Source organism: Mesoplodon mirus (assembly GCF_964341445.2).
Source record: "Mesoplodon mirus genome assembly, chromosome: 11".
NCBI classification, from domain to species: Eukaryota; Metazoa; Chordata; class Mammalia; order Artiodactyla; family Ziphiidae; genus Mesoplodon; species Mesoplodon mirus.
This window is the reverse complement of record NC_138987.1, coordinates 94,827,382-94,849,690: the sequence shown is the minus strand read 5'-3', so window position 1 is coordinate 94,849,690 and position 22,309 is coordinate 94,827,382. Positions and strand designations below refer to the sequence as shown.

The 22,309-nt window shown below is 34.6% G+C and overlaps 1 protein-coding gene across 4 annotated transcripts; it reads left to right on the top strand.

Annotated features, from left to right (window-relative positions):
- Window positions 1-3,447: 3,447 nt before the first annotated feature.
- KLRD1 (killer cell lectin like receptor D1) lies at window positions 3,448-20,515 on the top strand. Of its 4 annotated transcripts, none has more exons than XR_014295334.1 (8): window positions 3,448-3,627; window positions 4,956-5,048; window positions 5,190-5,252; window positions 6,701-6,852; window positions 7,622-7,725; window positions 8,540-8,640; window positions 18,011-18,703; window positions 19,335-20,515. XR_014295334.1 is itself a non-coding variant. In XM_082636332.1 (7 exons), exons 1-7 carry the CDS (start codon window positions 3,621-3,623, stop codon window positions 18,187-18,189), a joined length of 699 nt encoding a protein of 232 aa, XP_082492458.1. In that variant the 5' UTR covers window positions 3,448-3,620; the 3' UTR covers window positions 18,190-19,140. The 4 variants fall into 4 exon arrangements, 2 of the variants coding, with proteins under 2 accessions (XP_082492458.1, XP_082492459.1); XR_014295335.1 differs by lacking the exon at window positions 3,448-3,627 and adding an exon at window positions 4,597-4,692; XM_082636332.1 differs by lacking the exon at window positions 19,335-20,515 and having other exon boundaries at window positions 18,011-19,140.
- The last annotated feature ends 1,794 nt before the right edge of the window (window positions 20,516-22,309 follow it).

Genomic DNA, 22,309 nt, shown 5'->3' with positions numbered 1-22,309 from the left:
CATGCATCCTCAAATAGTCCCTGTGTATTAGAGAAGCAAAAGGAGCTGGAATATTTATATATCGAATCCTGAGATTTACTGGTGTGAGGGCAGCAAAGCTTTCAGCAGATCTTGGGGGGAAAGAAGGCTCCAAGAACAGAGATGCAGAAATCTGTCTATGTACAATGAGGGTCCCCAGGGATATGAGAGGAGCAATGATAACTTCTGCTACAAGTTAAGGTGAGTGGCAGGGGATGTTTGATTATACACATATATCAGGATGCATATTTCTCCTTATCTATGTGGACAAAATTTATCAATTTGTCAAGAAGATGACACAAACAATTGGATAGTTAAATCAGACTCACAGCATCATCAGAGATTTTACATAGTAGCAAGCTTTACTAGTAATTTCTATGATACAATCACTGTGACGTATAGACCAAGTGGTGAGAAGTACAAGCTTGCCCGGTCCTTCCTTTCCACCTTAGGATGTACTGTGGTCCAGACCAACAGATTAATATATGAGGGTCCAAATGATGTTTGTGGCTGCACCACAAACACAAAAGGAGATGCTATGGTCATTATACATCTCAATTTCATACTCAGATGGTTATATAGTTTATGACACATTTTCTAGGAAGCCATGCTCCATAAACCAATAGACCCCAATTCCATCTCTTACTTTGTTTTGTTTTGACCATAAACCATTTTAGGCAATCTAATGCATCCTCCTAAAAACAGTCCATGATGAGGATTTTGGCAAGCAAAACCCACTAGTGTTGGCTAGTAGGTTTGTCATTAACACATGTTTCCAAGGAGATTTTATCAGATCAGAATCTTTTTTTTTCTTTTCCCAGGGAGTCCTTCCCCTCCCTTAAAAGGAGAATAATTTGCAACTTGATGCTAGCAATTTTCTTTCCACTCAGAGAATGCACACATTTTCCAAGTCATGAGATCAAAGTAAATTTCTCATTTGGGACCATTGGAATATATATTATTACTGTGTTCTGGAACATTTTAGTTATACATTGTTAGGCAGGGAAAAGACCTCACTGTTTATAATTAAACTGACATTCATTTATTTTCCCCAGCTCTTTGTTTAGGTTTGAATGATCTTTTAGTTATTGGAGCCATTACTTGCTTTGAGCAAGGGCAATAGTAAAGTACAGGGAAGAAAAATTGTAGTTGCCTGCAATGGACACTAGGGCAGAGGAGATCCTGCAGAGAGACATGCATTTTCTGGAAGGACACCTAACATTTAACAAACAAACATGTAAGTGAAGCTGAACATTTCAGTGGAATTTCCATCTGGGTTCTCTCTGCAACAGACCCCTATAAAGGTTTGAGTGAAAAGTTTATTTGGGATGTGTGGTGGATAAAGGTAGGGAGTGTTGAACCAGGAAAGGGAAGGCAGAACACACTATAGGTCATTCTCTTAATCTAGATACTAGAGGAGGAGACTGGAACCTAACGCTGTTGAAAGATTCTGGGAAATGGGAAAAAACACAATGTTCTAAATTGCTTCCCATTCAGGTCAAAGTTGCTGAACTACCCCAAATCCTGAGATTCGTTGCCTGAGGGCCATCCAGGTGAGAATTCCTTAGTACTTCTGGACTGTCACGTGTGAGAGCAGCAAAGCTTTCAGCAGTTCCAGGAGGAAAAAGTCTGCAGACACAGAGCTGCAGATACCGATTGCCCATAGTTTACAAACATTCCGAGGGATATGGATGGGGAAATGAAAACTTCTGCTCCAAGTGGAGATAAATAGTAGGGAAACTGACACAAAAACAGTTCAACTGCCTATGTGCAAAAATGGACCAATCAACCAGGGTCGACAGTTCAGAAAGAATTAAAGGGAGTTTATACACACACACACACACACACACACACACACACACGTACATATCATATATCTCTACCTATCTATCTATATCTTGTGTGTGTGAGCATGTGTGTATTCAGTTATCTTATTTGTGACTTGAGCTTAGAGTTGTTGGACTGAACACATCTTTGATGGATTTTGACTTCTGAGTTAGTGAACTAAGGTAAAGAGAGAGACAGAGAGCAAAAAATGAGCAAAATTAGGCAGTTTTTGCTAGTTCCGCTTTGTACAACATTAAAACAGAAAAAAATAGACTTTAAGAAGGCACAGTTTCATTTCTATCACATCTTTCAACTTGGATTTACGTAAAATCTGGATGAAGAATTTTCACGTTCACATTCTCGAGGTAGGATTTATGTTTCAGCTATTTTGGTGATTCAGTGAAAGCAGCCCAATGCACACAGTGCAAGTTAAAAAGATGGAAAGCTTTTAGCCTCATGGAAACCAAGAAATCAAATCACAGTCCTGGTTTTTTGTTTCTCTTCTTCTTTTTGGTTGAAAAGCCTGTCTTTTACAAAAGGGTTCATCTATGGGAATATTATAATGCTTAAAAATAAACAATATAAATAACAAAAAACTTGGGAGTTATGTTTTGTGTGGGGATGAATGGTAGATTATATTTCCTGACTCTTAATCGTAGATCAAGGTCTCTGTTCTCGACTCTTAATCTGCCTATTTGTCCCTCTTTTGAAATTCTCACTGTTAAGGTTACGCTTCTGAGGACAAAAATGTGTAACTTGAATTATCTCTATATTACCTGAATAACACTGTAAATGATTATAATAATTAACATATTAGTAAAAATAAGGAGAGTCAAGATTAAATGAAACGTTTTAAGGTTGTTGTGAATGAGGCACTACGTGTGGGCTTAGGCCAGCTGAGGCAGTCATAGTGCGTGTGTGTGTGTGTGCGGGGGGGACAGTCATGGGAAGTCCCTCTGATTCTACCCTTTTTATCTTTGCCTTCCACACTTGAGTTAGTGAGGCAGGGATCAGAAGCACCAAATGAAAGCTGTAAAATTCCACCCACTCTGTACTAAAGAAAATAAATGAAAATCAACAAAACAATATAGACACACAGAGATAGGCTTAATTTGAAATATATCACATATGTGCTCTAGAGAAAGACTACAAGGGTTTCAAACATAAGTGACCTTTTTCTAGTACTTAGCTTTACTATACTATACTTTTCTCATTGGTAAAACATGTATATTTATATATCTTTATTATTAAGTCATTTTCAGGGATAAATAAGCTAATATAGGCCGAGTGCTTTAAACTATGTTTGGCATATGGTAAATAATAGACATTTCTCATTATTAAAAAAGGAAAATTATGTGTGGAATTTTATTATACCAAGTAAATTTGCCTTTGGCTTGCTTATATTTTCCATTTTTCAAGTAATTTTTTTAAGATGACTTTGATGTTCAAACGTTAAAAAAACTTCCTGTCACCTTCTTTTGTGATAGTCAAAGGGTGTGCATTGCACAAGTTCAGTGAGAATTTCCTGTATTGTGGTTCCGGAAACATTTTAGAAGATAGTGATTTTACTGCTTCTTGTTCATACTACACATCCATGTCTCATCAGCAGATGATGCAAGCACACTTGAATACACAATTTTTCTTTTTTAAAAAATTTCTTCATACACAACTTTCAGGTTCCTTAGCCTACAGCTCAGCTCCGTTATCTAACCCAATTCTTCTTGAACAAGCAGCCATCGTGCCTTTCCTGCATCAACACTGGAACAACATTTCACATGGCAGGTATGTCAAGTCATAAAATGAAAAAATAAAAATAACCAGGAAAAATATCTTGTGGGTATGGCTAATTTGAAGCAACACTTTAAGACAAAAGTATACATTTTTAGGCTCCCCATGTAGCTGCACTTTCTACTTTAATTTCGTTTTTCTGATTCTTCATTCTGTAACTTAGAAATGATTTTGTAAAGATTTTTCCAACAGGTTTAAAGAGTGGATTCTGACAGGGATAGCTCTAAATTCTGAGTGGAATCTGAATTTACCAGGAAAAATATAAACAACATAATTCTAGCATGAAAATAAATAGAGAATGTTAAATATTATCAACAAAATGTTTGAAAGTGTTTGTTTTTTAAATTTACCATTTGTGTTGTGACATCCCCCAAACCACCCAGATTAACAGTTTGACACATTGAACTGCTGTGAATGACAACACCCTTTGGAAGTGCACTAATGTTAATGCAGAATCTCCTGATGCTAAATTATTTTAGGGGAAATGCCTGTGAGCAAGTAATTTTTGGCATGAGAAGATGTAATACATGTAAAACATGGTTCCTGTAAAAAAAGTGGTTTTTTACGTATCATAATTCAATGTATTGTGAAATGAACTCAGGTTCCCAAGTTATTACCGCTACATTGGTTGGGGAACCTCTCATCACACCGTGTCTTCTCTTCACGGTACAGCCTCTACAAAGCTATGGGCAGCCTGACATTTCTCAGAGTAGCGGATACACTGAGATTAGCAGAAGGACACACTCCCAAGTAGTATTGATATTATTGTAACAATAATGGAATATATGTTGAATGAAAGACTCTGGGTCTAGAAAAACTTTCATTTGATTTCTGACTTGGGTACTTAATAGCTCTGATTCCTTGAGAAAATAACATTATTAATGAATCCTACATTTTCTCAGCTACCTAACGGGAATCAGATTCTCTTTCTCGTGATTTTTTTGTTGCTGTTACAAAAATAAGAGTTTGTTATATCAGCCCACAAGACCGAACTTGGTGCCTGTTGATCTCTTTTTACTACAGATCTCTAAGCTTCTTTGTCAAATTAAAAAATAAATGGTAAGTACAGTTTGATAAGATAGAACTGATAAAGAGGGAAAGGTATGGCTAATCTCACTGAATAATAAAGTATATCATATAAAATTTTTGGTATTGGGTGGAGTTCTAAATGGAATGTCTTCATTTTCCAACATTTCACTGGCAAAATGATTGGCTCATTAAACCAAGGAACATTTTGGATTCCCTCACTGGTTTCTGCTTTTAATAACTTCAGCTCCTCTGTTTGTTCTTTAAATCTTTACCCTATCTCTCTTTCTTTATAGCTTTTCAGACCACTCCATGGAGGCTGATTTCTGGGGTCTTAGGAGTAATGTGCCTTTTTTTGGTGGCTGCTTTGGGAGTTTTGTTGAAAAATTGTAAGTTTTTCTAGTCAAGACTATATAAAAAGATCAAAATTGTGATGAAACTGTCTTACAATAAAGGTTTCATAATGTGTAATATTTTGTTATTTCATAAACCTGTGTCTGATGAAGTAAATTTCTAATTACTTCTTACAGCATTTACTAAACAAAGTGTTCAGCCAACATTCTCTCCAGGACCCTCCACAGATCTCCGGGAAGGTGGGTTCCATACTTTGGAAAACTTTAGTGCTGGTAGAGAATGAAATATTCTTGTTTTTCTCACACAGAAGCATGAAGGGATATTATGCTTAGTAATAGAAATTATAGGATAGTCTCATTTTATTGCTAACTTAAGAATTTATTAAATTACATTGAATGTGTGTCATTTATATATTAAGTAATAGGGAAAATATTAGCCTGAAGTGACCTATTTTTCCTATGTGACTGCTCATGTTTAAGTAACAAAAGCAAATTACAGTAAATATTGTAGCTGGTCCTAAGTGCCTCCTTGTGTTTCATAACCCATACTTCGATACCTCTTTACCTTTACCTCCGCTTCTTCCGTAACTCAGAAAGAAGCACAGAGATTTCTGCAATTCTAAACTCTACTTAACCCGTGAACTTCAGCTCAAAGTCCAAGTTTTTAAACGTATCTTTTCCGAAATGATGTCTCACCATCTTCTGTGTTCATATAGCACTTCATTCATATCTTTTTTCCCTCAGCGTTTTTTCCAATTTTATTGAGATATAATTGACATATGACATCGTGTAAGTTTAAAGTGTACAATGATTCACTTATTACAATGTTATTACCACCATAGCATTGACTAACACCTCCATCATGTCACACAACTATCATGTCTTTTTGCGGTGAGAATGTTTAAGAAGCTCTCTTGTAGCAACTCCCAAGTATATAATACAGTATTGTTAACTCTAGTTGTAATGATGAACAGTAGATCCCCAAAACTTAATCATCTTCTAAATGGAAGCTCGTACCTTTTGACCAACAGCTCCCCATTTCCCCCACCTCCCAGCCCTTGGTAGCCACCATTCAACTCTACAATCTCAGCACCATTCATTTGACAAAGATTTGAGTACCTACCACATAATATGACTTTTATCGCTGAGGATGGTAAATGTTGAAGACACTGTCACTAGTAAACTGGATGGTCAGATTTCAAGCTAAGTGCTTTATGAACTTCATTTTGAAATAAAATATCCAGAATTATTTTCTGACTCAGGAAATATGCTAAAATGCTTTCCTCCTTTAAATATCTCTTTTATCTAATTCACTTTTAATTACACAGCAGAGATCAACTTTGGGTCACTTCCTCAAAAGAAGTTCTTCTAACCGCCCCCCATCCTATACTCTGCTTCACAATATTTTAACATACTGAATTCCTTGTGTATACTTACACAAATTATCATTAAATATAATTCACAAATGACTGAGATTTGTATAATTCTGTCTCTATCTCTAGAATATAATCTTCATGAGGAAGAAGGATCATGTCTGAGTCATTCAGATTAATATCCCCTGAACTGTGGTGTATGCAGTAAATTCTCAAAGAAGAGTTGTAGAAAAAATTAAATAACAAATGAGTAAATAGCACTGAAAAAAACCGAATCTCCAATGTCATCAAGTCATGTTTTGTTTTTTCTCTTAGGATCTGGCTGCTGTTCTTGCCGAGAAAAGTGGATTGGCTACCAATGCAACTGTTACTTCATTTCTAATGAATTAAAAACATGGAAAGAGAGTAGAAATTTTTGTGTTTCTCATAATTCCAGTCTACTTCAGATACAAAACAGAAATGAACTGGCATGTATTTAATTCTGGTTTTTCTACATTTTTTTTGACCTAGGAAAATATTATCTAAGTAAGCTGAATACTTTGATTCAAGTCTTTAATCGGATAGTAAATAGGCAGTTATATTTGAACTAATTTCCTATACTTTGAAACAGTCATAAAATCTACACAAAATTTCTCAAAGATTTACATTATAAGAATGTGACAGATAAAGTACAAGAAACTTTTTAGAGAGAATTCAAAGAATAAATAATAGATCATTATTTTTATTCAAAGAACTTTGAATTTTTAGTTCATTAATTGAATTTATAATTTATTTTGTAATTATATAGCTTTTGTTATCACTCTTGGAATGAATATGAGGAATATTATAAAACAATCACCCAACTCTTAAGAAAAAGTGAAAATTTTCTCTAGCTCCATGCAGAACCTGTGCTAAGATTTATCCCTCAAGATACTGTTGATTTGGGATCAAATTTGATTGCTGATCCCTAGTGAAGGGAGTGTTCCATGAAAGCTCTAATTCTCTTTATGATGTTTTTCATTCTTTCAAGAAGTGAGATTCTGTGGTATGTTTTCCTCCATAAATGAATGGGCCTGATGAATGAGAAATATAAGGCATGTGACTTGACTATACCTCCTAAATTAAAAGTTTAGAATGATTTTAGTTTGTATAATTGAAAAACTGAATCTGAATACTGGACACAGACTTTCTTAAAAGTACATGATCCCTAGAGTAGATTCAAAATAGGTTAATATGTTGGTCTTTGTTTCCAAACAGCATTTTATGAAATCCAGTTCCTATTATTACTGGATTGGACTCTCTTACAATGAAGAACATCATGCCTGGCTGTGGGAGGATAATTCTACTCTCTCCCAAGATCTGTAAGTTTCTGGCACTCAAAACCTTTTTCTGTTCTTTTTGAGTTTATCCTTAGATCTGATCAGAGAACATAACATCCAGGAACACTGTAGGTAAGATATCCTGTTTAGGATGTGAGAATACAGAAAAGAGAATTGATGCAACAGAATAACAATTTTAGTACCAACCACCACACCCAAGTGTATGCTCAAGTGACATGAAGTTAGTGTACTTGTGACTCTAAAAGAGCTTTTGATATATGCTTTTATTTCCTGCCTTGGTACAAGCACTTGGATATGTATGTACATGTACAGATTCTCACATACACAAAAGCCGTCCATAGAAAAGAGTATATCCACTATTTTCCTTATTCTGGTGGAGCCCAATATTCTCAGCATCATCCCATATTTCAAACATTCAGGGCTTATTTTCTGTGTACTTGTAATCTTCAAATCTCATTTTCATTCATAAACATGGGATTTACAGTATCATACAATGACAGGTTTTATGCTCTGATTTTTTTCCTAGACTAGATTAGCAGATGCATCTTAGAAGTAAAGTATATAACATATCAAAACCATTAAAAACAACAGCAAAAACAAAAAAATCTCCAACTTCATTGCTATTGATTATTGATGCAATAGCTGAGTTTTTGTAACATTGTACTCTGAAATTGTGAAAACTGACTTGAATGAAAAAAAGGTAATGCCTCAATGTGGTAATATCTCATTAAAATGCTTTTAAAATTTCTATAGTTCTATCATTTAACAAAAACATCATCCTTGAACATTCTCATTTCCTTTTCCCAATATATTAAAAAATTCTTCTTCATTACAGATTTATATTCCTTCACTATCTAAATCCAAAGAACTGCATAATATATGGCCCAAGCGGAAGTGTTTTGGATGCAGACTGTGGAAGTAAATATCGTTATGTCTGTAAGCAACAGCTTATTTAGATGTTTCTTGGGGCAGAAGGGGTGTGCAATGAAGATTCAGTATACTTAGAATGGTAACATATATTACTAACTACCTACTTCTGGGATCTGTAAAATGTTTCAAATTGTGTCTTATCAATCATAATTTTCATGTATTTGAAAATGTGTTTAAATGTTTATCAAGATATAATTGACATATAACATTATGTTAGCTTCAAGTATTCAACATAACAATAACTAGACACTAGGTCTAATTAACATCCATCATCATATATAATTATAATTTTTAAATTTTGCCATGTGTCTTAAAATTGATGAAATGTGTGCCTACACCTAAAATTATAGTCAAGACAAATAATTTCATGAATATTAATGTATATAGTAAATAGTGAATTCAATAGTTTATGCATATATTCTTGGAAATTCTGCAGAAATTTAAATAAAACTTAATTCATGCGAAATAATATATATCACATCATATCAGTCCTTTGTATGGTGTACTAAGTTGAGAAGCCCCATCCTCATCTCTCTTTTTCTGGAAGTAAAAATAATTTTAGTGTTCTTTTTTAATTCTTTCTGGATATCTATACATCTATATGTTCTAATTCAGAGCTGAAAGTGCCATATAATAGTTTCTTGTTATGTATCACCTGGCCTCAGAGGGGAACACATTTGTGTGTCTTCTCTTGATGCTACAGAGTTCTACAGAACAGTTGGAAGTCTTTGGCCAAATATATGGTCTCACGTGATTGCTTTCATATTTTGCAAGAGGAAAAGTCATCTAAGCCCTGATCATATAAATTTATAATACTTATTCCTTTACTCCAAATATCTTTCTTGCCTTATGCTTATCCATCAGTAAAAAAGCCATTCTTACATGTACATTGAAGATTTTAATCTCTAGCCAGTCCCCAAAGCCTTTTCCTAAAAGTATGTACCAAAAACTAAATACTGTAAGATGTTACAGAAAAACCCGAATGAACTTTTGGGCCAACCCAATAATTACCCTTTTTTTGGGGTGGAGGAGGGGCTAGCTCATTTTATTGAAGGATTTCTAAACAGGTAAAAGAAGGGGTGGGAACACAATGAGTTCTGATGCCCATCTGACCTGGAAGAGATTTTCCCAACCTCACAGATATCAAAAGCCAATTCTCTTTTCGTAATTGTTGCATCTACATCTTAAAAATTGTGTATTGACATCTATATTTGCTTTCTAGTTTTATATTTTAATTAAATAATAATAACTAAGATCCCAAAGTTGATTTTTAAAATACAAAGAGGCAGGAAGAAGAAAGAACCTCTTATGTTTTATTTCTCAAAATATAAATATAATAGTACTACAACTTGAACTCTTGACATTCTTGTAATGCAGGTTGATTTAGGAAAAATGCACTTAAGTTATACTATGCAAAATTCAGGATAGACTATAACATCTTTCAAATGTTTAACTTGGACTAAGCGGACATGCATTGCACTTTCTAGATATTTGAAATGTTTTGCCTTTGCCGTCCATGTGATTTTCATAATCATATAGTTTAATTGAATTTAAAAAGAACATTATAGGCAGCTTATAATGAAAATAAATAGTTTTCTGTTCCAACTGTCCCATCAATCTGTCCTCTTCCCACAAAAATTTCCTCTGAGTTTTTTGTGTGTTTCTTTGTTTTATCCTACCTAGAGTGGTTTTCTCTGTAATGAACCAAGGATAGTCTATTTTCGTAATTTTTGTCCAGGATGAATCTCAACTGTGTTTATTTAGCCACATTAAAGTATAGGTTCAAATTGTTACTTTCATATCATCACACTATGAAGTGTCCAGAGTTCAATCAGCCTTTTTTTTTTCCTGAGAATTCATGAACATTTATTACAATATTGCAAGAACAATGAGGGAACAGAAGGTGTTAAATATGATGGATGTTGTCTAATTTCAGAGAGTAATCTACATCAAAATTGTCTCCATTGAGGGAAGAAAATTCCTGTTGCTTCCCAATTATAGCTCAGATGTTTTTTTAAGCTCCCATATCTTTTCAGGGCATTGTGATGGAAAGTGCTGATTTGAATGAAGAGTACTGTTCACCCATAGCAGTGTCCTGCTCACATCTGGCTCCATCATACTAATCACACTCAATCCAGGACCATCTGACCCATTTCATTTTTATTATTTTTTCTCACACTCTTACCTGCATTCTGCTTTACTTCATCCTGAAAATATCTTTGTAGTCCTTGGGATGGGAACAACTTTTTTTATAGAAAGGTTTTGCACAAAATATTTTTTCCCTCTGACATGACATTTCTGATATATTGTCTGGGGAGAGACATTTATTTTTCTTTTGCTCTCTGCATTTTGCTATGAAATGGGCTTAATGTACATAGGAGGATCTAGTTGAATGACTATCTCAATGTTGGATATAGAAGAAAAGGAAGAGTGTAAGGAAATTTGTAAAAAACACACAATATAACAAAATAATATTGCCAAAAGTCAGTTTATTCTTTCTTAATTTCATCCTGTTGCTTTGAATGTGTTATCCATTACCCTGAATGTATGTAATATGGGTTATGTATTGGCGCATAACAAGTTACACTAAATTTAGAAACTTAAAACAGCATGTTTATTATCTCACACTATCTATGGATCAGGAACTAGGCACAGCTTAATTGTGTTCTTTGTTCAGGGCCTCACAAGGCTGGAACCAAGGTCTTGGCCAGGCAGTATTCTCATCTGAAACAGAGTCCTCTTCCAAGCTCATTCACCCTTTGGCCAGAATTTCATTCCTTGTGGTTGTAGGACTGCGACCCACAGCTCCCCTCTCCTCCCCATAGGCAGTCACACCAGGGCTACTTCCTTCTTCCAGGACAGGGGAGAGCATCCCTGACTCCTCTCTTTATGACCTCTAGGTCTGTTTTAAGTGTTCACCCGATGAGGTTAGGTCCACCCATAATAATCTCTCTTTTGATTAACTGAAAGTTGACTAATTTGGAACCTTGGTTACATCTGAAAAATAGTTTTATTTTTGCCATTTAGTGTAATCTAATCACAGCAGCATTCCATCATCTTCACAAATCTCACTGGAATTTAAGGGGAGGGGATTATATAGATGCACACCAGGGCATGAGTATTTTGGGGGTCATCTTAGAGCTCTGCCTACCATACCAACATACCCCTAAAAATATGTCATAACTGCTACTTCATAGCTGATTGAATTTTTTTAAGATTTTTCTCTTTTTAAAATTATTTATTTATTTATTTATTTATTTATTTATTTTTGACTGCATTGGGTCTTCGTTGCTGCTCTCCGGCTTTCTCTAGTTGCGGCGAGCAGGGGCTACTCTTCGTTGTGGTGCACGGCCTTCTCATTCAGTGGCTTCTCTTGTTGCAGAGCACTGGTTCCAGGCTCGTGAGCTTCAGTAGTTGTGGTGCAAGGGCTTCAGTTGTTGTGGCTCACGGGCTCTAGAGCACAGTCTCAGTAGTTGTGGCAACACGGGCTTAGTTTCTCTGCAGCATGTGGGATCTTCCTGGACCAGGGTTCAAACCCATGTCCCCTGCATTGGCAGGTGGAGTCTTAATCACTGCACCATCAGGAAAGTCCCCATAGTTTACTGAATTTCAGTACTGCCTTTTGATTCCTGATAACTAAGAATTTGGTTCACATATGTCATGACAAGTAATCTTTTTCTATTTATTCCAATATATTAATTCTTAGTTCCTCTGTTAGTGAATCTGAATTTGCTTAATGAAAATAGAGTTATTTTACAGCTAGACTGAGACAGCTCTTTGCTTATCTCCAGAGAAGCTTGAGAGTTGTTTTTGACTGTTGGCCATGATAAGGGCAGTGAGTTAACTAACTAACTGAACAATGATTTATGATAAATTTTTTAGAGGTTCAGAATTCCTGAGTGGAACGTATGACTAATTTGTTTATTGATAACTTTCACTTGAGGTAGATATCCTATCTTTGCTATGTGACTAGACTCTGCAGGAAACTTCTGCCTGAGCTCTCCTGAAACCAAGTTTCAACACACGTACATCAGCACAAATAATAACAGTTTCATTCAGAGATGATGAATCATGTCTTCAGGCAAAAAAGAACATTGGGAAGCTTGTTCCTGGATGTTCCTTTGTGTTTTTTTTCCCCCTGGATGTTTCTTTGAATTATCTTTCTCCTGTTGTCTTATATTATTTGCCTTTATTTAAAGCGTTATATGATTATGCTCATTGGAGCCTTTTGATTTATGTCAATTATCTAAACCTGGAAATCTTTGGAACATTTAAACCACTTTTTTCATTTCCATAATTTTGGAACTTTTTGAAACTTTTTATATCCTAGTGTAGGGGTTGGAAAACTTTTTCTAAAGAACTGGATCATAAATAGTTTCAACTTTGTGAGCCAGTCTCTGTTGAAACTACTCAACTCTGTCTCTGTAGTTCAAAAGAAGACATTGATAATACAAAAATTAATGGTTTAGCTGCATTACAAAAGAACTTTATTTACAAAAACAGATGGTGGGACAAATTTGATCTGCAGGACATAGTTCACCAACCTGTCAAAATGTGTGAAAGGCATCAATGCTACTCTACACTTTGCCTTATCTTTCCCCAGGTTAAATCCTACAGTTGTAAAAGTACTTATAAATTTTGATGTACAAAAACAGTTGTATCTTATATCATCAGTATGTACTAGCTACTATAAAACCTATATTTTATAATCCAATGTGATAATCTTCTTCTGTATGTTTCTTACTTCATCCAACATTAAAATTGTTAGACTTGCATTTTTTCAGCCATTATAGGCTACAGTTGTTTGTTAGAACACTAAATAAATAACACAGTGAGGCTACCAGAAAGCAAATGCATACATGGAGAACTGTCACATCAGGTTAATATTTTAGAATGCTTATTCACTGAGAACTGTCATACGAGCTTTTAGTGGCTAAGAGTGTGAAATAGATTTTAAGTAGGGATCTAAAAGAAAGGATACTTTAAAAAATATACTAGCTAAATCACCAGTTTTATATTGTAAAGATGGTTGCCTGATTCTAAATATCCCCCAACCTTCCCCCTAATCCATAAAATCAATAAGGAAAACAAATAAAACCAGAAAAGACCCATGCCCTTTCAGCATATCCAGAGACACAGAGCATCACAACTGTCAAATTATCTGTAAGTAGAAATAAAAAAAATGTTAACAGAGCTCTTGCTCCAGACTACTACTGAATGCCTATGGTGCAGGTTAGGGAAATTAATTCTTAAAATAGTCTATGAAAAAGTGAAAATAGAGAACATAGATGAAGTGTAGGCATAATCAACCTATAAAGATAAAATTGCAACAATAAATTCCAAAATACTTAACATAGGTTGGGACTTGGTGGTTCATAACACTGAAAAAGGGTTTGAAATGTAAGACAAGAAGTGAGAAACTTGGAAAATATTTTTTTTCCTTTGGAGATGCAGATAACAAAAATAGGGTGGTACCTCTTAGAGCTATGAGCGTGAAAGCGAAAACGTAATTTGGAGGATTTAAGGATACTGAGGAAATGAAAGAGAAAAAAAAGACACACCTTTGCCCTCCTCACTTCCATAGCAGTACCATCCACGAAGGAAGCTGCAAAGAATAGGGCAGAACTGACAGAAGAGGGAGCTCTCTAACTAGGAACCTTGATCCTTAAATAAATAGGAATAGAAAAAAACAGATTACTTCTACATAAAACCACTCTAAAAATTCAAGAATGTGAATTTAATATTTTATACCTACAAAAAGTCATCCACCTAAAAAGGGAAACAACCATAACACTGAAGAAAACTGTAATATACTACTGCAAAATAAATTAGATATACTCATACCATCATAAAAAAAAGGAAAGGTAAAAAATAAAAAAGGTTGAAGTAAAGCAGAAGTTGATCATACCTAGGAAAGTAACAGAATGCTAAAAGTAAAGTGATGAATAAAGATTTACAAGGCAAAAGGAAGCAAAAAGACAGCAGGGGTTGGAATCCTGATACTAGGTGAAGACATATACCTAAAGAGAATTCAATGAGAAAGACACTTTATAATGTTAAAAGCCAAATGCTACCATGAAGATTAAATAGTTCTGAATCCATCCAGTAAATAACAGTGACTATATAATATAAAAATTATAGGAGATGAAAAAAGAAATACATAGTAACACTTTAGTAAAAGGTGACTTTAACAGGCCACTCTCAATATAAGATAGAAAGTTTGGACAAAAAAATAAGTTATATTATAGATCTAAATAATATAGTTAATATGGTACATATTCTGGACACATATTGACCACTATACATAGATAATAGAAAATGTAACTTCCTTCCAAATGCACCTGAAACATCTGCAAAGATTGAATATACAAAACTTTTGAAAAAAGTAAAAATGTATGGATACTTCCTTAACTGGATAAAGTACATGTATATACTTTACTTATGTGTGTGTGTATATATATGTATGTGTGTGTGAATTCTAAAGCCAGCATTTTATTTTGTAGAAATCTTATGAAAAAAAATATAAAATATTCTTGAAAGACAAAAAATAGGCTTTAAAAATGTAAATCTAACTCCTGGTTTCAGTTAGGACCTTTTCGTAATTTATAAATTTGTAGTGATACCAATAAAAATCCAATGACTGATGGATCTGGGTAAGCTGACACTGAAGTTCATATGGAAAAATAAACACATAGAATGTATATACAGTCTACATGACTGTAAAAGTATAGCTGTGAGGAAGTACTAGACCTACTAATTATTAAAACACACCTCAAAAGCCTCCAGTTAAAACAGTATAGTTGGTAATGGCACACAAATCAGCAAACCAGAGAAATAGAATAAGAAGGCCAGAACTAGTCTCAACTACATAGAGAAATTTGGATTATGATAAAGACAGTGTTCTCAAGTCATAGGCTTTTTAATAAATGCTTCACTTCACATTGTGAAAACAAGAACGTATCAGTATTCCTTGAAATGTTAGTTGAAGATAATTTTGGCCCTCGGGTTTCACTGTTTATAAAGCAAAGGTCAAATTTTTCTTCCAGTTATTGGTGATGTGTTCATGGCCATAAAGAAAAAATATGAGGGAAGAGTAGAGTAGTTTCTTACAGGTATTATTATTCTCAAAGTGCTACATAATTAATACGCAAAATTATAATTTACCAAAAAGAAAGAAAAAGGAGGTAACCTGGGACATTAATTATATCACCAAAAATAACATAAGTAAAACTTGGACATAGGCCTTTTAAATCACTTTTACATATATATAATTATATGAGTGCAACATAAAAACATTAAAGTAATACTACATATTACTTAAATAAACTTTTTATTTTTTATTTTTTGCAGTACGCGGGCCTCTCACTGTTGTGGCCTCTCCCGTTGCGGAGCACAGGCTCCAGATGCGCAGGCTCAGCGGCCATGGCTCACGGGCCCAGCCGCTCCGCGGCATGTGGGATCCTCCCGGACCGGGGCACGAACCCCTGTCCCCTGCATCAGCAGGTGGACTCCCAACCACTGCGCCACCAGGGAAGCCCTCTTATTTTTTCTTTTAACAAAATGCAAGTTTACTCTATAGCTTTTGTTTTCACATGATATAAAATGCTTACTTTCGCTATTCTTTAAATATTGGACTGTCTGTAGTTTCAGCTTACCCTCTTGTTTTTCATTTTTACATATACTCCCTAGCGATTCACCTAGTCTTTTGGCTGTAAATATCATCTAACTGCTAATGACTCAAAATTTATATCAATCTTGGATTCCTCTCCTGCATTCCAGACTAACTACACAGAATTGTAATCCAAATCATGTCTTGAATGTTACTAGAAATCTCAAACATGTACTCCAAATTGTACTCCTGATATTATCCACCCAAATGCTCTTGTACACTTTTTCTCACTTATATGCTCGCTGTCACGATTACATAAATGTTTTGCACAAATTTGACATTTGAAGTGAAAGACATGGAATTCAGCCAGATGAATGCAGGTTGGCCACAGGTCCACTGTTTTTCACTGATTCCACCTTGACAAGTAGGTTTAGATAATATTAAAGACTCAGAAGAATGCAAAGTCAAGAAATTCAAGTTTAAGGAGTTTAAAAAGATATACATGTATTATCAAAGTTTGGAGCAAAGGCCTAGAGGATCTGAAAGGTAAAATCTGCTGTGTCACCTCTCCTGAGAAGTCCATGGAGCAAGTTATTCATCTCAGATTCCATGTTTTCTATTCAGATTATATTCTTATTTTCATTATGTACTTAGAAGTTTCACATCTCTACTGAAATGTCCCATATGTTTATGCCAGTTTCCATCTTTCCCACTAGGTGCTTTAACCTATCAATCATTGTTATTTCAAATTCCCTGCCTAGAAATTACAACTGATCCATCTCCAGATCTGGTTTTTAATGTTTTATCTTTAAAAAATATTCTACTCAGTGCAGAATTTATTGCTCAGACAGCTGGATTTTCTGTCCCTTTCGCTGTGACACCTGTCCTGTACTGGTAGATTTTGTGTGTGAGGCAATTTCCTCTCTCTCCCCCAGTGGAGGTCCTCTGCTCTGTACAATTTCAGGATCCTGGGCAGAAGATGGTTTTCTGTCCTTTCTCTAGAAGCAGGTGGCTTTTGCCTATTGTCAGTGCAGGGTACAGGGTGGGCTAGATTTCTACTTTTTCCTCCAGTAGCAGGTGAACTCCTAGAATGGGTGAGGTGGCGGGTGGTGGAACATTTATTAATCCTTCCCCAGGGTCAGCTTGTTTTTATTGGGGTCCTGGAGTCTGGACACCCACGGCACTAGGTGGGTTTTATGTTTGTCCCTCAAGGACAGACATTAACCACCTTGTACATAGGCAGGGCTCAGAGCAGAGATGGCCCTCTCCAGGTTTACCCACTACACCCACAAGCTTTGGCAGATCCTGTAGACCCACATCAGAGAGAGGAGGTTCTCTCAAGCTTCCCAGTGGAAGCCAACAGATAATAATTGGCAGTTGGGTGTGAACTCCCATTAGTCTATGGCTAAAAGAGATTCTAAAGTCTCATGATAGCCTGCCCTTAGCCTTGAAGATTTGTTGAAATTCTTCACTGTTTTATGACTGCCACTATTCCTCCTATGCTTTGCCAAAGGTGAAATAGATTTTGTGTCCTGTCTTTCCAAGGAAGCAGGGCTTCACCTCTTTAGAATTCAGATCACCTAATCATTTTTAAATTCAGCTGCTTCGTTCCCTCAAAATGAGTTATGATTTTGTAGATTACCTTCTTTTTCTCTATTTTTAGGATGCGAGCTATATTGTTGTATAGTTTACTACACCTAAAACAGAAGAACTCTAAATAAACATTTAGAAGCAGATGTCACAAGGTTTATTCATCTCTTTCTACAGATCATCCTAATCCATCTTCTTCATGGAAATTTGTTGCAGTGATTCTGTGGATCATTGGCCTGGGGCTTCTTTCGTCTGTTGTATACTTAGCCATTGAGTGTAAGTCACAATGTGAAATAGAAGTTTGCTTTTCCATTACTCACACAGTGAAATCTGTTGAAGATAGTACAGTGTTTTGATCATTTCTATTCCTTTATAAAGTATAATATTGTCTGCACCGAACTTAAGATAATTTCTTAGAGACACATCAAAATATTGTCCATTTTTAAGCATATCGTGAACATTACTTAATGCCTTACTATTTGTTCTCATGTTTCCTTTACCAGAAATGCCTTTAAAAAATTTTTAACTCTATGAAAAACTTGCTTACACTGTTATCAGACCAATTTTTCTTTCTTCTGTGATCGATTGCTGTGTGAAGTTGCTGTACATATATTGTAATTTGATTTTTATGATTTTGACTCTGCTAATCCGACTCTGCAAATTTAAGTTATTTGAAGCAAGTGATGTATCATTAATCACTTTTGTATTTCCAAATTCAGTACAATGTCTTACACATAAGAATGTGTCCAGTTATTTTTCTTTTCAGGTTTAAAACTGACCTTTCTGAATTCTCTTCAATGAATAAGAAGTCATTTCAATCAGAAGGATGTCCAGGAAATATCTCCTCTAACAAGGAAGTAAATAAAACAGGTAATATTGGAAGAGTCCCTGAGTCATAATTTTATTGCAGGAGAGAAGTGATAATTAACTATTTTGCTTGATACATGTAAATGTATATGAGTCAAATCTACTTGTATGTCAAAGAGTATTTCTCTTGTAGTCCTCTGTATATTATGTATACACTCAAAATGATGACACTATCAAATGATGACCTAAAGTCAAATAAAATACTTTGACAAGGTATCTGTTTGGGGATATCTATATCTAATTTCATTTATGTATCTCCTATTTTCTCATTTTTGAAACTTACAGCTTTTTAAAAACAAATATATACATGTTTTATTTTCATTGTGAAGAAAAGAACATTATGTTGACAATTTTAACAGTTATATATATTGGATATATTTCCTGATACATTTCTAATTTTGTCATTAAAAAATTGTTTCCCAATATGCATCTTATGAGTCTTGAAGACCAAAATGTTTTCAAAGAAGTGAGTTATTAATTTAAGATAAATTTACTACTAAATTTAAGTGCACACAGTCTATAATGTAAAAATCAGAAAACTTTTTATTTGTAGACAGTAGATTTGCTATGTCAATTAACTGGATGTGATTTGCACTGATGGAAGTCATTCAGTTGTATTCTAATTTTTTAATAGTTTGGAAATATCCTGCTTGTTCAAACAACTGGCATCAGTATGGAGAAAACTGCTACTGTTTTTAAAGAAACACACATCCTTGGAAAGAATGTCACCATTATTGCACTGATTTAGATTCAAGATTTCTTAAGTTGAATATTGAAGAAGAGATGGTAAAGACAAGATTTTTGTTTCATAAATTTCAGTATCAGAAAATTTTAGAATGACAGCAATCACTCGGGTTTTATATTCTTCTGAACTACCTTCCATATCATAGTCACAGAAATCTTTGCAATTTGTAATTTTGAATGTGTACTTCAATAACACCTGAGTGGTTTTCCCCAGCACTTGGGGTAAAGTAAAAATAACATGTAGATAAGGTCACTTGTGATCTGATTTCTACCTATTTCTCTTGCTTCCTCTGCTGTTAAGGACTCTCCATAACACAGCTCTAAGGGAAGTGTGCCATGGTCTCCAGCTGTATTAAAGTTATTTAAATTCATTATGGTCCCCCTATGCTCTTTTATGTGACAAATTTTATCTCCTTCACCTCCCATCCCAAACTGTTGTCTCTCGGTTAATACATCCTCATTTTAAAGATTTTAGCTTATTAGACGATCCCCTTGGGAAATATTCTTGGTTCACTAAAACCTGTTAAAATGCCCTATTAATTCTTCTCCTTTGATCTTGTATTTCTGTTCTTGTAGCATATGTCACTTCTCATTACATAAGCTCATTGAATATTGTTCAATTTTTCAGTGCCTAATTTAAGCAACTACAGTTTTAAGACATTTTGCTCACTTTTACAACCCATAACTTAAGAAAATGCCTAGAATATAATGTGTACTAAAAAAATTGCTCACTGAATAAATGAGTCATTAGCTCTGGACATGCAGCCTATGGCTGAAGAATTTATGGTTAATCCTTCCAGATTCTCTTGATATATAGAACAGAGAATCCAAAAGGAAGTTTACATGAAATATGAGCATTTAAACTATTATATTCCTCCTTTTCAAGGAAAGCTCTACTTTCTGATTTATTTTCCTCTTCCTCTCTGCAGAATTTTATAATAAAATTGTCAAAAATGCAATGTGGTATGCAAAAAGAAACGTTTTCAATCAGTTTATACTACAACAACCAACAACTGAAATGTGTTTGGCTAGATGGCACACAACTTACCCTGAACAAGAAAGTCTCTTGCTGTTTTAAAATTATCATGAAAAAGACAGGGATCTAGGAAATTAGACATGTGTTTAATTCACAGGGCCACGTTTACTAAGTTAATAATTTCACAAATTGCAAGAAGAAAAAAAGAAACAAAGAAAGAAATGGAGAAAGAGAGACAGAAAGAAAGGGGGAGAGGGAGGGAGTGAGGAAAACAAAGAATATTAACAAAACCTGGTGTGGGTATTTTAAAAAGTAAAAGAAAGGGGGCTTCCCTGGTGGCGCAGTGGTTGACAGTCTGCCTGCCGATGCAGGGGACACGGGTTCGTGCCCCAGTCCAGGAGGATCCCACATGCCGTGGAGCGGCTGGGCCCGTGAGCCATGGCCGCTGAGCCTGCACATCTGGAGCCCGTGCTCCGCAGCGGGAGAGGCCACAACAGTGAGAGGCCCGTGTACTGCAAAAAAAAAAACCAAAAACAAACACACAAAGTAAAAGAAAATGAAATGCATCTAGTATCAATAATGTAAACTATGTAGTAAAGTTCCTTACAGTGAAGAACTTAACAAAGAACAAAATAGTAGGTTCTAAAATTTTACGAAAAAGACAAGTAAAGAATCTCGTCTCTGAACAACACGAGTGAAAAAAAATTTTTTTTTTGAAATAATCACTACTGGATATGTAAGAGCCTTTTATAAATGAAATGCGAATATGAATTACCTTTCACACCTAAAATTAAACTAAAACATTTTTTAGTTTATACATACAGTATGTAATTTAATTTAAACTTCATTATTAAGTATGTGAAAAATGTAGGTATTATTTTATTTATTATTTATTTATTATTTAGGTAAATATTTATTATTATTTTATGGGTGAAGAAATTAAATCTTAGAGGTGGCCAAAATCATACCGCTTATTCAGTATAAACCTATCACCTATGAGTAATTTATAACACTTTTAGTTTAAAAAGCACTTTCAAATGTATGTCACTTGAGTTGACTATCATAGAAATCCACTAAGGTAAATATGACATGTTTTATATCTCTATTTAATAGAAAAGGAAACATAAGTCCATAGAGGCTGTTATTGTCCCAGATCTCAAAGCTAGAGACTGGTAAAATTTTGATGAAAACTCAGTTCTAACTCCAAATACTAAGGCTGTTATCTCAAATTGTGAGATACATTCCTTTAGGTAGTTATTGAAATGAAGGAGGAAAGAACCTTTCAAGTTTTTGAAGCCAGGATTTAAAATATAACATGACCATAATATAAAATGAACATAAGTGAATCATAGTAAATTACTTTTCTATGACTTATATGCTTGTATCAAATTCTGGGTAACTTAAAATTGTACAGAAAGACTAAACTACATTTATGTGGAAAGTACATACCTGCATTGTGATGGGCCCACGGATCTCGGACTGACCCCATCATAGAATTATGACTGCCCATCTATCCCACAGACGAATCCAAACTCTTCATTTTTTACAAAGGTTTACTGAATAAAATAAAAATGGGAATTTTTTTCCTGTTTCCTCTCCTTGGGGTGAGTTGATATATTTAGATTAGAAAAGTGAGAATACAGAAAAATTTCACCCATGCAGACATGAAAAAGGAAAGAATGGAAATGAGAATTCACATAGAGCCAGGTAAAATTACTTTAAAATTTTCTCTTGCTATAAAATAAAAAACAAAATGTTAAAAAATGTAATAGCTGTTTTTAGTTCACCTACACTAAGATACTTAAAGATGTTTTTCATCACTGATAGTGAATGATAACACACAGAGTTTTTTATTTATAGTCATCTTATCTTATTTGGTGGTAACTTTA

What these genes read in the sequence shown, in the direction of transcription:
- KLRD1 (XM_082636332.1), top strand. An exon ending in CTCCACAGATCTCCGGGAAG is followed by an intron (nt 5,253 to 6,700) that starts GTGGGTTCCATA and finishes TTTTTCTCTTAG; the next exon opens with GATCTGGCTGCTGTTCTTGC. An exon ending in TACAAAACAGAAATGAACTG is followed by an intron (nt 6,853 to 7,621) that starts GCATGTATTTAA and finishes GTTTCCAAACAG; the next exon opens with CATTTTATGAAATCCAGTTC.